This window comes from Dipodomys spectabilis, unplaced genomic scaffold (genome assembly GCF_019054845.1).
Source record: "Dipodomys spectabilis isolate Male_0828 unplaced genomic scaffold, ASM1905484v1 ptg000034l, whole genome shotgun sequence".
Lineage (NCBI taxonomy): Eukaryota > Metazoa > Chordata > Mammalia > Rodentia > Heteromyidae > Dipodomys > Dipodomys spectabilis.
Genome location: NW_024870711.1, coordinates 8337371 through 8351198, shown reverse-complemented (window position 1 = coordinate 8351198; position 13828 = coordinate 8337371). Strand labels below are relative to the sequence as shown.

The 13828-nt window shown below is 55.3% G+C and overlaps 1 protein-coding gene across 1 annotated transcript; it reads right to left on the bottom strand.

Annotated features, from left to right (window-relative positions):
• Positions 1 to 224: 224 nt before the first annotated feature.
• Positions 225 to 12988, bottom strand: Znf783 (zinc finger family member 783). The gene is made up of 8 exons (XM_042677149.1): positions 12858 to 12988; positions 9357 to 9755; positions 9144 to 9270; positions 8919 to 9044; positions 5114 to 5236; positions 3810 to 3920; positions 2109 to 3248; positions 225 to 416 (listed from the first exon to the last, which is right to left on the bottom strand). Exons 1-7 carry the CDS (start codon positions 12879 to 12881, stop codon positions 2434 to 2436), a joined length of 1725 nt encoding a protein of 574 aa, XP_042533083.1. The 5' UTR covers positions 12882 to 12988; the 3' UTR covers positions 225 to 416; positions 2109 to 2433.
• Between the last annotated feature and the right edge of the window lie 840 nt (positions 12989 to 13828).

Sequence of the window (13828 nt, the reverse complement as noted above, 5' to 3'; positions counted from 1 at the left end):
ACCCTGCGGCCCAGAACCAGCTCCCTATTGGCTACTCCTGGAAATCCCGCCCCCAAGGCGTGAGCCGAGGCTGCTGCGCGTCCAGCAGGTGAACACCTAAGATTTCAGGCGCTTTAACGCCGGAGGGGTGGGGGGACCACAGCTGACTCTTGCCTAGCAACTCCTCTTCCTAGCCGGCGAGCGCGGGTTCCAGCCACTCCCACTTAGCAACCAGGCCATTTGCATGCATTTCTGCCAACACGTTTATTGAGCACCAGTTGGGGCCAGAGACGGCCAACTTCAGTCCTTAATGACCCAGTCATTTTTGTTTTACAGCGCCAGGAGAGCCTGGGACCTAACCTGGGTCCCGACCCCCCCAGCCAGCAGAGTGCGTCCTAATCAATAGGCCGAGCCCGGAGCTGAGCACATTGCATGCCCTGAAAAACAAAAGCAGGAAAAGCCTTGTGCTTTGAGTACTCGTATTTACAGAGGGCCTTACCGTTAGAGAAGCAGGCCTAGGAAATGGGCAGAACTCATAGCCTGGAAGCACTCCCAAAACAACCCCTGAGACTGGCTTTTAAGCTGAGGGTTAAGCGGCAAGAGGTTCCTTTTGTGCCTCCTCCCACTGGCACTTGCTGACAGCTCAAACTTGTGGGGACCCAGGCAAGATTTGGGAGAGCAGATGAGCAAGACCCCCAACACAGATGATCATGGGTGACCAGTCTTGGACCTGCACATAACATGCATCCAAGAGATGACAACGTTGCCATTAGACCTCAAGTCTACTCAGGGTTTTGGGAGACTGGCCAGTGCCGAAAGGGCAACAGGAAGTGACACAGCCCTAGGCACCCAAACTACCTGAAGCAAGCCTGAAAATGCTGTGCCAAATAGATCAGCAAACTATCAGGAAAGCTGGGGACCCATTACCCCAGTTTCAGAAGCACCCATACATACCAGGCTAGCCTACAGGCAGCAAACAAGGTACTATGACTATGAGGCACAAGAAATCAGCCATCCTCAAGAATTCTTCATGAGGTGGGCACTAGCCTGACTTTACTCAATTTGAACCTGTTCTTTGGTGAAAGAGCCCCTGGGGCACCAGCCCAGGGAGAAAGTCTTACTTCACTGAACCAGGAAGAGAAAAGTCCTTCCTGAGGAATTCTGTCTGGGGTTAAAAGCGATAAACTTCAATGTGAAACAAAAAGGAGGCCTTCAGGCAGAACAGAAGAACAAAAAGCAAGCTTCTTGCTGGGCACCAGTGGCTCATGCCTATAATCCTAGCTACTCAGGAGGCTGAGATCCAAGGATTGCGGTTCAAAGCCAGCTGGGGCAGGAAAATCTGAGACTCTCATCTCCAATTAACCACAAGGAAACTGGAAGTGCCACTGTGGCTCAGCTGAAGAGCTCAGGGATGGGTCCCAGGCCCAGAGTTCAAGCCCCACAACCGACGCCCCTCCCCCCCCCAAAAAAAAAGCTTCTTCTCTGCCAGTGCCTCTTAATTTGACATGGGCAACTCTGAGGTGCGATGCACCTAATAAGATGTGGCTGAAGGTTTGCTCCAGAACTCCCAGCCCAACTTAACCCACAGCTTGAACTGATTACCATGACTAAACAGGCCTGGAGGCCCGCGTCCAGGTAAGCTAACAGCCCCTCCCAGACCAAGTTTAATCTCAGGGTCTACCTAGGCTTTCTCTGCCTCCTCAAGGCATCTTTGGGAGTCCCTTCAATGAGTCACACAATCCCAAGGAGCCTGAGAACGGAAGACAGCTGAGGTATAGAATGGAAGACAGCCCAGCAGCAGAGGAACTAAGAAGGGGGGGGGGGCACCCACGGCTGGGAAACAGCGGGAGACACAGGCGCCAGTACAGCAGCCAAAGCCACGTAAAGCCCAGAGCAGGTCTGGTCTGAGCTCCTCTCTGATCCCATCTGCCCCACATGGAGATCCTGGTCCCCAATGCAAATACAAACAATAAAAGTCTGAGGAATGCTTCATACAGAGAAGTCTCAAAGTGAGAAGAAAAGATTTCCAGTGCCTTTCCTCAGGGGTCTGTCCTGGCTGTGGTTTCACATGGACTACAGGCAGACCTCCAAGGAGCCAGAGCCATACCAGTGCCCTAGGTCCGACTCACCCCATCCTGGAAGGGCCTCAATCTGGTCCCCCAACCATGGTGCTGTCCAAAGACTCCACTGAGAACTGGTGTCCCCTAAAGCCTTAAAGAATCTTTACAAGCCAGGAATGTAGGAAAGGAGGCAAAGAGTGACAAACAGGAACTAGAAAAGGGGGCACCTTGTCATACACACATGGTCACCATGAGTTGCTGCTTCCCATTTCAATGAAGAAAAAAGATTCTCTGGAACAGTCCTGGAACCAGCATCAGGCACAAGGAAAGGCCCGATACACAGCACAGGTCCTGCCAGGGTAGCTGGGGGGCGGGAGGTAGGGCTCCTGCCTGGTCAGCCCTCCTCCCCATAGGGCGGGCTCCCTTGGCCAGAGGACATGGGAAAGTGCAGGCCTGCCTGGCCTCTCGAGTGGGTCTGCATGTGGACAATCAGGTGGTGGTTGCGGTTGAAGGCCCGGCCACACTGGGGGCACCCGTAGGGCCGCTCGCCTGTGTGGATGCGCTGGTGGCGGAAGAGGTCCGAGGGCCGGCGGAAGGCCTTGCCGCAGTAGGGGCAGGCGGGACAGCCCTGGCTGTTGCCGGTGTGCAGGCGCTGGTGCAGCAGGAGGCTCTTGCGCTGCTGGAAGAAGCGCAGGCACTCGCTGCAGTGGTATACCTTGGTGGCCGCGGGCCTGCGCCCCAGGAAGGCCCGGCCAGCCAGGGAACGGCGGCTAGTGGGCTCCTCGGGCAGCCAGCCAATGACAGGCCCGGGCACCACCACCTCCCCGGGCTCCAGGGTGGAGGAGTCCTGCCCCCAGCTGGAGGAGGCGCCGTCCCATGCCTCCCTGGCCTCCTCCACGTGGGTCCGCTGGTGGATGGTCAGGTTGATCTTCAGGCGGAAGCTTTGCCCGCAGTCGGGGCAGGGGAAAGTCCGCTCCCGCCGTCGGGGGAGGACCCGGGGCGACTCCCCCGCAGCTCCCGCCGCCTGGGGCTCCCCTACCGACACCCTGGACATGCCCTGGCCATGGTGCCGCCGCCGGGAGCCTCGAGTCCTGTTTCTGGGCCCTTTGGGGATTCTACAGGTAGGCCGGCTAGCGGCCTCCAGGAAGAGCTGCTCGGGCTCCGTCTCATCTTCAGACTGGGCTTCTGTCTTGACGGTCACCGCACCACCTGGCAGAGGAATCCATGTCGGCTCCACATGGACCACGGGCTCCTCGGGCTCCCACCAGGCCCAGCCTGCTCCCACCACCTCTGGGCACCCACAGAGCAGGGCACAGGTCCACACATGCACAACACCAGAAAGACCCTCCCCCACCTCCTGCCACCCAGCCTTGTTTGCCACCTTAGCTTCATTCCTAGAGGGTGAGCCAAGAACTCCATGGGAGGGGAAAGAAAGCTGCAGAGCCAGAGGCCTGCAGGGTCAGGGGTCAGTCTAGGGAGACAGCTGGATGGAGAGGTGGAGGGGAGACATGGGAAGCAGAGCTCTGAAAGAGTCCAGCCGTGGCAGCGGTGCAAGCACAGTGCCAAGAGTTACAGCTGAGTATGAGCAGCACCCCGATGGGGAGGGGCCCGTCCACATCCCAAACGCCTGAAGGCGCACTGTACACTTGAACACCAGCGAAGTGCAAGACAGAGGCAGTGAGCCACAGCACCTTTCCAGCCAGGCCAGAGCACTACGGAGAAAATCAGGACCCATGGCAGACCTCCTCCACTCTCACCGGCTTCACTCACCTGGCCCCACACCAGGCAGGACACCCCTGGGAGGGGAGGTGGGTGACTCCTCCTCGGAAGATTCTGCCTCTTGTTTAACTGAACACAGAATGCTGGAGCTTGTTGAGAAATCTGCTGGAGAGAGCACCCATGAGGGTCTTCCCCACAGCGGTTCCTACAGGCCCTGGATGTGCACAAGGGCCTGCCTGGACAAGGAGGCTATGCGTCCATGTAGAGGGCTTCCGAGGTAACAAGCGCTGGCCAGGTCACATCACCAAGCTCCCTGCAGGCCTAGACTTCCATCTGTGCCTTTGCTTCTGAGGGCGGCCGGACAGAGGGCTTGTGGAGGCCCCAGGGTAACCTAGGACTGCCATGGGCTGGGACGGACATGGCCTTGAGAAGGTCCCCCCCCTCCAAGTCCTGAGCAGAGCCCACACCTACCCACGGGCCAGGGAAGAGGAGCGCAGAGAAGGGAGGGGCTGCCCCGCACAACAGTGGGAGTCACGCTCCAAGGGAACAAGGTAAAACCACTGGGAAGAAGGCAACAGGAACTGGAAGTCAGGCCAACAGCAAGAAGGAAGGAAAGGGGCAGAAGTCAGACTAGCCCAGTGAACACTGAGACAGAAGGAAACTAGGCCTTGGGGGTCAGTCCCCTGCCACATTTCATGTCCAGTGCCCTCTGTGTCTGTTTCAGAGGAAGAAAGACAGCAACAGCCTGAGAACAGTAGCAGGACAGGGAGAGGGAATGCTAGAGAGGTGACTAAAGCTAGGGTTCCCAGCAGGACTCTCAAAAGAACCCCACCAGCAGCCCCAGCACCGTGCATGTGGATGTGACCACCGTAAGAAATCCCAGGAGGGGCTGGGAAGGTGGCTTAGTGGTTGAGTGCTTGCCTTGCATGCCTGAGGCCCTGGGTTCAATTCCTCAGCACCACATAAGCAAAAAGAAAAAAGCCGGAAGTGGCACTGCGGCTCAAGTGGTAGAGCACTAGCCTTGAGCTGAAGAGATGAGGGACAGCGCCCAGGCCGAGTTTAGGCCCCATGACCGGACCCAAAAAAAAAAAAAAGATCCCAGGAGGCCCAACCTGGGCCCAACTCTTGCTCCAGCCAGACAGGTATGCCCAGATCCCCCAAAGCTCTACTAGACCTCTTCCTGAACCTTCCTTGAGGCCCATGTCAGAAGTACCTTTCCCAGGAGCCTAGGACCCTGTCAAGCTCAGCCCAACTGCACCCCCAGCCCCTGCTCTCCTCTGACTAGGGGAGAAGCGTGCTTCTTGGTGCCATGGTTTGGTGCCATGCGTGCTACTGCCCCAGCTCTCCTCACTCACCAGTGCCTGGCCCAGGAGAGGGTCTTCTTACTTCATCTCGCTGCTGCGCAGGGGTCTGATCTTTTGGCTCCTCTTGGGTGGGGTTGTCAGAGCAAGGGACCCACTGTGGCTGTGGAGGGAGGCCTGGGGAAGGCAAATCGATGACACTGAGCTCCACACCGAGGCTGCCCTACCTCGTGGCTGGACCGTGAGGAGTGACTACTTGCAGAGTCCCCGGGGTCCTGCGATATCAGGACAGGGTGTGATGAGGAGCAGCAGCCAGGATCCCCACCAAAGCCTCCAGGTCAGGGAACAGCGCTGTGCACAGCCCGGCAGGTCTTTGAGAGGACCCTGCAGGGCAGAGCAGGGCAGGGCAGCAGAGTCTAGAATCTGGTTATTTAAGGCAGAGAGGAGAAACAGCTATGCATATGCCACCAGCTGTTCGGGTGCCGGCTGCACTGGGCAACCACCCAGTTGTCATCATTTACAAACTTTAAGTGATACAGCCCCCAAATGATCACAGTGCCCTCCCTCCACAAGCAAAGGAACTCATTTGATTAAGGAAGCAACTTGAGAAGAGAGATAAAAGAAATATCACCTGGGTGCTGGTGGCTCACGCCTGTAATCTTAGCTACTCAGGAGGGTGAGATCTAAGGATTGCAGTTCAAAGCCAGCTGGGGCAGGAAAATCTGAGATTCCCAATTAATCACCAAGAAAATGGAAGTGGCGCTGTGGCTCAAGTGGTAGAGCACTCACCTTGAGCTGAAGAGCTCAGGGACAGTGCTCAGGCCCAGAGTTCAAGCCCCATGACTGACAAAAAAAAAAAAAAGAATATCAGCAAAAGCTTAATGGTAAAAGAGCTGAAGGGATCTATCATGTGACAGGAAATGGGCCGAAGGTCCACAGTCCTGGTCTCCAAGCACTGAGAACAGTTTGAAATCAATGAGCAGAAATGTTCCCACAGGAAATCCTGAATCACTGATGAAAGTGGTCCTGCTGACACACATAGCTGGAACTGTCCACACTGGCTTTTCCTGAACTGCAGGGTCCACAGAATACTCAACACAGGTGGCACCTGTCTACTCTGCCTTCAGTGGCATTTCTCTCCCAGGGGACTGATGACATAAGCTGGCATGTTAGAGGAGGAGAGAATGATGTCCAGGCTAGACCTGCGCTGGCTAGCGTCCCTGCTGACTTCCCTTCATGTACAGGAAAGCAACAGTGGACAGCGGCAGCGCTGCTCCACACGCATTATCTACAGAAATGACACCAGATCTCCAAAACAGCACTTCCAGGATAAACCCAAAGACAGCTGCAAGCTCAGTAGACCCTAGAAATGTTAGCCTACCATCTTCTACAGCCTCATCTTTCAATTCTTCATGGAACAAATACAGCATTTATCTTACTAAACTGTCCAAAGCACAAGATGCTGACCCTGAGCACAACGAAACACTGACGGGGAAAAACTACATCAAAATATGAAACCCTGACAATTCAAGGGCCAAGGATCAAAAACAATATTTTGTTGTTGTTGGTCATAGGACCTGAACTCGGGGCCTGGGCACTGTCCCTGAGCTCTTCAGCTCAAGGTGAGTGCTCTACCACTTGAGCCACAGCGCCACTTCTGGTTTTCTGATGTTTAAGTGAAGATAAGAGTCTCCCGGACTTTCCTGCCAGGGCTGACTTTGAACCTTGACCCTAAGATCTCAGCTTCCTGAGTAGCTAGGATGACAGGCATGAGCCAATGGTACCCAGCTTCAAAAACAAGTTTTTAACCATGGAAGGAAAAACTGAGGCCTGGTACAGCTGGATATGGGGGGACACTGACAGCACAGAAAGAGCAGCAATGCCCTAGAGCCAAAGTAACACTGCAAATCCTGGCATTCCCGGTCTGAGCCAGCAGAAGGAATCCTCCCGAGACACGCTTCAGTCACAGGACCCACCTGACTCTTTGGATGCTAGTGGGCAGGGAGAGGGGAGGACTTTCTTGTACTTTGATTTATATAAACCAAATGCAGCATGTGGACTTTGAGCTATTAGAATCAGCAAATATCTGCAGGAGGTGGAGGGGTGTATAGAACAGGAGATGGCAGTGCTGTGCAGTTACATTTAGAAAAGGACACGAAACACAAAAATCTGGATGATTGTTAAGTCTAGATGATAATCGCTGGGAGGTTCACTGTCCTGCTACTTCCACGTTTTTATTTTTTTTTATATTGGTCCTGGGACTTGAACTCAGGGCCTGGGGTCTGTTTTTGCCCAAAGTTAGCACTCTACCACTTGAACCACAGCTCCACTTCTGGCATTTTGGTGGTTCATTGGAAATAAGAGTCTCAATGGGGCTAGGAAGGTGGCTCAGTGGTAGAGTGCTTGCCTTGCATGCATGAGGCCCTGGGTTCGATTCCTTAGCACCACATAAGTAGAAAAAGCCAGAGGGGCTGGGAAGATGGCTCAGTGGTAGAGCGCTTGCCTTGCAATGCATGAGGCCCTGGGTTCAATTCCTCAGCACCACATAAGCAAAAAGAAAAAAGCTGGAAGTGGCGCTGTGGCTCAAGTGGTAGAGCACTAACTAGCCTTGAGCTGAAGAGCTGAGGGATAGCGCCCAGGCCCAGAGTTCAGGCCCCACAACCGGACCCAAAAAAAAAAAAAAAAAAAAGAAAAAGCCAGAAGTGGTGCTATGGCTCAAGTGGTAGAGCGCTAGCCTTGAGCTGAAGAGCTGAGGGACAGCGCCCAGGCCCAGAGTTCAGGCTCCACGACCAGACCCAAAAAAAAAAAAAAAAAAAGTCTCAACGCCCTTTCTGCTCCAGCTGGCTTGCAATTGTGATCTTCAGACCTCAACCTCCTGAGTAACTGGTTTTATAGGAGTGACACCAGCACCTGGCTTCTACTTACTTTCAAATTTATTTTTTCTTGTGGGTCGTGGGGCTTGAACTATGGGCCTTGGTGCTGTCCCTCAGCTCTTCAGCTCAAGGCGAGCACTTTACCACTTGAGCCACAGCACCACTTCCAGTTTTCTGGTGGTTTATTGGACATAAGAGTTTCATGGGGGGCTGGGAAGGTGGCTCAGTGGTAGAATGCTTGCCTTGCATGCATGAGGTCCTGGGTTCGATTCCTCAGCACCACATAAGCAGAAAAAGCTAGAAGTGGGGCTGAGGCTCAAGTGGTTGAGCGCTAGTCTATAGCTGAAGAGCTGAGGGACAGCGCCCAGACCCATACTTCAGGCCCCATGACCGACAAAAAAAAAGAAAGAAAAAAAAAGTTTCATGGACTTTCCTGCCTGGGCTCACTTTGAACTTTGATCCTCAGCTTCCTGAGTAGCTAGAATTACAGGTGTGAGCCACCAGGGCCCAGCTCAAATTTTTTTTATTTAAATTAAATGTTTTTTTTCTCTTTAAATTCTGGCGGGAAATACCATAGAGCCATGGGAAGAACAGGCCCCAGGCCTAGCCTGCCCCAAGAACCCATCCTTTGGAAGTTCACCTGTGTGGCAGTGGCTTCCTGCTGCAGGCTGAGCTGGGGGCAGGTAGATATGGACACCCCTGAAGGTGCCTAGTGGTGACAGTGGTACTGCTGTGCTGACACCATTACTGACAATCAGCTAGTCATGAAGCGCCCACTGACTCCAGGCTCTGCGTCAGCCCCTGAGCCCTCACAACCTACCCATGCCACATGGAAGAGGCAGAACCATGGGGCTCTCAGGGAAAGCCCTCTCCCTGGCCGGCAGTGTGGACTACTCTGGATTAAGGACCTCAGCTTTCTTCCCAGCTCCTTGATGGTTCAGGATACCCAGAAAGACAGGCGCCTCCCATCCTGTGCCCACACTCACCAGTGCCTGACTTCTTTGAGCATGCAGACTCCTCACTCCCCTTTTCCTGGCCCCACCAGTCTTCAGGACAAGGCTCCTCTCCCCTTTCTATCCTGGTGAGGATGTCAGGTTTGGAGATGGCATAATCTGCACACAGAGCAGGGAGGGGAAATGGGAAGAGGTGTGCTGTGCAAAGCAGAGACTGCAAAGACGCATGAAGGCCTAGACACTCCCAGGCGGTCTTACCCAGGGACACCAGCGTCTCATAGTTGCCCCGCATCACGTGCTTGTAGAGCTCCTTCTGCCAGTCCTCCAGCTTGCCCCACTCCCACTCAGAGAAATACACGGCCACATCATCAAAGGTCAGGGGCACCTGGAACCACAAGGGTCACCTCGCTCACCCACACGCTCACAGGCACGGGCCCTTGGGCTCCCCACTCCAGGGCATCCAGAGGCTACCTTTGGGGCTTCGCCCTTGCCACCCGGGGGCAGCCGCAGGATCCAGAAGTTCCTGTTCCGCAGCAGGTTCTCCACGTTCTCCAGGCGCCGCTGCAGCAGCCCGTACTCCTGCAGCGGGGTCCCCAACACGGCCCACTTGCCTGCCAGCTGGTTCCCAAACTCCATGGCGGTCTTCTCGCAGTCGGCCAGCTTCTTCTCGGCGGTTCCCGTGCGTCCCTCCAGAGTCAGCAAGCGAGCAAGACAGGAGTCCACCTTCTTCTCCAAGGCCTGAATGGCGGCCACCACGGTCCACAGGGTGATCTCCGTGGAGTAGAGGTACGAGCTCTGCTCTGCCGCTGGCTGGGGCGAAGGAGGACTGGGAGGCTGCTCTTCACTCATCTGCTTGTCCCTCCCGGGAACCTGTTCCTAAAGGGGATAAAAATTTACCAAACTCTACTTCAGGGCCAGCCATGCTGTTCACCCATAATGAGGCAAGAGGATCACTGAGTTCAAACCCAAAGGACATGGAGCTGGAGGCCAGCTGGGTCTGCATAATGAAACCTTGTCTCAAAATAATGCAAATGCGAACAAGAACGTCTGCTGCCCCTGTGCAGCTCCATGCGAAATCCTCCTGGGCACAGAGCAGTGTGCTAAGGGCGTGGGAGGCTGCGACACCAACCAGTCAGGAGCCCAGGCCAATGGCCAAGGTGAACCCTATGCAACGGGGCGTAGGTTATAATGATGACAGCTATGGGCTGAAAGGTTGTGTCTCCCTCAAATCCGCATCATCAATGTGACAATACTTAGAGACAGGGTTTTTAAGAGGCAATATGGTCAGAGGGTAAAACAGGAGAAGCAGCATTAAAAAGAGACCCTGGCTCCCTCCACCTTGACAAGGCAGCTCCCTACAAGCCAGGGAGAAAGCCCTCACCAGGAGCCACATCAGCAGCTTTCGTCTTCACTTTCCAGCCCCAGAACTGCATTTCTGCTGTCATCCAGACTATGGCATTTTGTTGCAGCAGCCCAGCTAAGACACTGATGATGTAGGAACCCTATGAACTAGTCATGTGCACATTCTCTCTCCATCATCCATCATTAGAAGGGTGTCAGATATGGGACCCTTCCAGAACACGTTCAATGCCCAGTCCTGGCTCATGTTGCTGAGAGCATTGTTGGAAAGACAAAGTAACAACATCTCATCTCTCTATTGCCCTCATCCTTCACAAGTTAGGTCACACCATCGAGTCGAATCTATCTGACTTCTGAAATTATCTCAAATCTGCCCTGTTTCTCCCTTCCCGCAGCCATTACCTTGTCCCGGCTACTGCAATTCCACTCATCTGATTTCTCCTCTTCTCATCTTTGCTCCAGCACCCTTTCTATAGTGGTCAGTACTCTTTTCAAACACCAACACCATTTCCATGGCCAAGTAAAAACGCTTCAAAAGCTCCCAGTGGTAGCCAGAATACCATCGAAACTTCACGCCACAGCGAACCTCTGACCTCACATCTGCCCTGTTATCTGCTGTACCCTAGCCAGCATGGCCTCCCATGAGTCCCTATATCCAGCTAACCCAGCTTTGAAGAGTGTCTCACGGCTGGTGTGCAGTAGCTACTTATTCAACAATGAAGGAATGTGTTCATTCAGCAAAAATTATTGAACACCTATCATTGTAAAGGGACAATAGAGATGGTTTTTAAAAGCTGATGTGATCCTTCTCTAGAAGAAAAATTCTGTATAGAAATGTTTGCCCTCCCTATCCAAAGGTTCTAGCTCCAAAGATTCAACAGACCATAGGGAAAAACTTTTTTTAAAACAACAACAACAAAAAACAAACATTGTGCTTGGCACCAGTGGTTCATGCCTGTAATCCTAGCTATTCAAGAAGTTGAGATCTTAAGATCACAGTTTGAAGCCAGCTATGGCAGAGAAGTCCATGAGACTTATCTCCAATTAACCAGCAAAAAGCTGTGGCTCAAGTAGTTGAGCACCAGCCTTGAGTGGGAAAAGCTCAGAAACAACGCTCAAGCCAAGTACAAAAATGAATAAAAAATTCAGGAGGAAGCCAGGTGCCGGTGGCTTGCGCCAGTAATCCTAGCTACTCAGGAGGCTGAGATCTGAAGATCACGGTTCAAAGCCCGCCAGTCAAAAAACTCCATGAGACTCTCATCTCCAATTAACCACCAGAAAACCAGATGTGGCATTGTGGTTCAAGTGTTAAGAGCGCTAGCCTTGAGCTGAAAAGCTGAGGGACAGCGCCCAGGCCTAGAGTTCAAGCACCACGACCAACCAAAAAAAAAAAAAAAAATTCTGGAGATGTTATATGTAAACACTAGGGCTCCCTCAGCCTCCCAAGCTAGGGATGACTATAGTTATAATAACAATGCTACAAATCAGGATAACAAGAGTCAGGGCAAATCAGTCCTGTTGGGAGTTTCTTGGGATAAGGTATGTGAGGGAAAGGAACAGAAATGCAGGAAGGAATGTTCAGGAAGGTACTGAGGTGTAATAACCAGTGAGGGGACCAAAAGATCCCACAACCAAGAGAAGAAGCAGGCTTCATCCGGTCGGGGTGACAGGTAACTGGACAGATCCTAAAGGCCTTCCAGTCCACGCACCCCCAACAGGGTCAGAACTTGCAGACTCTCCCCTCTTTTTCTCTCCCTGGCACTCAGGGAGCCAACATCAGATGCACAGCACACTCACTAACTGGAGGGAAGGAGTGGAAGCTCCCCTCAAAAAACAGCCAGGAAACACCTTTCCGAAACTTTGCCGGGAAACATACAGCGGATACTGATCGAGGAACTCTTCACAAGTTCTTTTAATGTGTCCAAAGGACCCGAGGACTACTTTCTCCGGATCAGCCATGCTGTACCTGATCTACCTAGCACGATAAAACTGCAAAAATGATTTAAACAAAACCCAAGCCCAAACCCCGAAGCCCTGTCGTAGGCAATCTCCAAGGTGGCGGCCTTGCAGCCCTAGCCCGGCCCGGCCCGGGCCCCATCCACTTGGGGAGCGGCCTTGGGTCCCCAGGCCCACAGCCCGCTCGCCCCTCGGGGCTTCCAGTGCACCTAAGGCCGGGGCCGCGGCTGCAGTGTGGGTCTGCAGCGCGACGTCGTCCGGTCCCCGGCCGGGGTCGCGGAGGGGTGGACCGCAGGGCCCGCCGTCGGGGCGCCCGGTGTTTGGGCCGCGCGCGCCCTCGCTCACTGGGCGGCTTCGGGCAGGGCCGCGGCGGGCCGGGCGGGCGGAGGGCGAGAGGCCGCGGCGGGCCGGGCGGGCGGAGGGCCAGGCCGCCGAGTTCCGGGAGGGCGGAGGGCGGAAGGCCGCGGCGGGCCGGGCGGGCGGCCGCGGAGTTCCGGGCGAGCGGAGGGCCGGACGGGAGGCCGCGGCGGGCCGGACGGGCGGAGGGCGGGAGGCCGCGGCGGGCGCTCCCGCGGCCAGGCGGGGACCCACGCCCTCGCGGGCCCACGCGTCTGCGGCGGCCCTGTCCGCGCCGCGTCCACGGGCCGGGGCGCTTACCCGGGCGGACGCCGCTTCGGCCATGGCTTCCCGCGTCCCCGCTGGTCTGCGGTCCCGGGCCGGCTGGTCGGGCCTGACGCGGGCGGCGGTGGCGGTTGTGGGCGGGAGCAGCTCAGCCTCGGAGCAACTGCCGGGCGGCCGCGAGCTGAGTCCCCGAGCCACGTGCCTCGCTGGCCCTTTAAAAGGAGCTGCGCCGGGCGGCCGCGCCCCGGGGCGCGCACAGCGCCCCCTGCAGTCCGTAGGACCGCGCGCCCGCCGCGCCGCGCTCCACCCCGCGGCCGCCGCCGGCCCGGCGACGCCCGCCCGCCACCCCTGCGGCCCCGGCCGGGAGCTGACCGCGCGGGAGCCCGGCGAAGGCGCCCGGAGGGAGACGACGGGCCGGAGACTGCGGAGCCTGAGGAGTGGACGCCGCGCGGGAAGCACGGGGCTTCCAGGGCCGCCCCGCGTGTGCTCGGCCTCCGTTCCAGAGCCTGACCGACCCGAGGTACAGGGAAAGCCAGGAAAAATTACCCCCCAAAAGGCAATAGAAAGGTTTTTAAACTTGCTTTTTAGTTTTCCAGAACAGATGGAAAGAACTGAGACGTTTATTTTCAGTAACAGGGAGGAGCTGGGCGCCGGTGGCTCACGCCTGTCATCCTACTCAGGAAGCTGAGATCCGAGGATCATGATTCAAGGCCAGCCTGGGAAGGAAAGCAGGAAAGTCCCTGAGACTCTTCATCTCCAACAAACTACCAGAAAACCAGAAAGAAAAAATATATATATAGCTCTGTGGCTCCGTGTGTAACACTAGCCTGGAGAGCAAAAGCTCAGAGACAGCATCCAGGCCCTGGCCTGAGTGCAAGCCCTAGGAGACACAGACACAGACACACAGACACACACACAGATACACACACAGAGACACACACAGAGACACACACACACACACACACACACACACACGAGAAAAAGGAACCAGCCTAGTTAGTGGCTGG

Excerpts from the sequence above, each read along its gene's own strand:
- Znf783 (XM_042677149.1), bottom strand. The coding sequence starts at position 12,881 with ATGGCCGAAGCGGCGTCCGCCCGG. Across the intron at positions 3,921-5,113 it reads CTCTCCTGGGCCAGGCACTG|ATTTCTCAACAAGCTCCAGC; the intron begins GTGAGTGAGGAG and ends TCTCTCCAGCAG. Across the intron at positions 3,249-3,809 it reads CCTGCCTGGTGTGGGGCCAG|GTGGTGCGGTGACCGTCAAG; the intron begins GTGAGTGAAGCC and ends TTCCTCTGCCAG.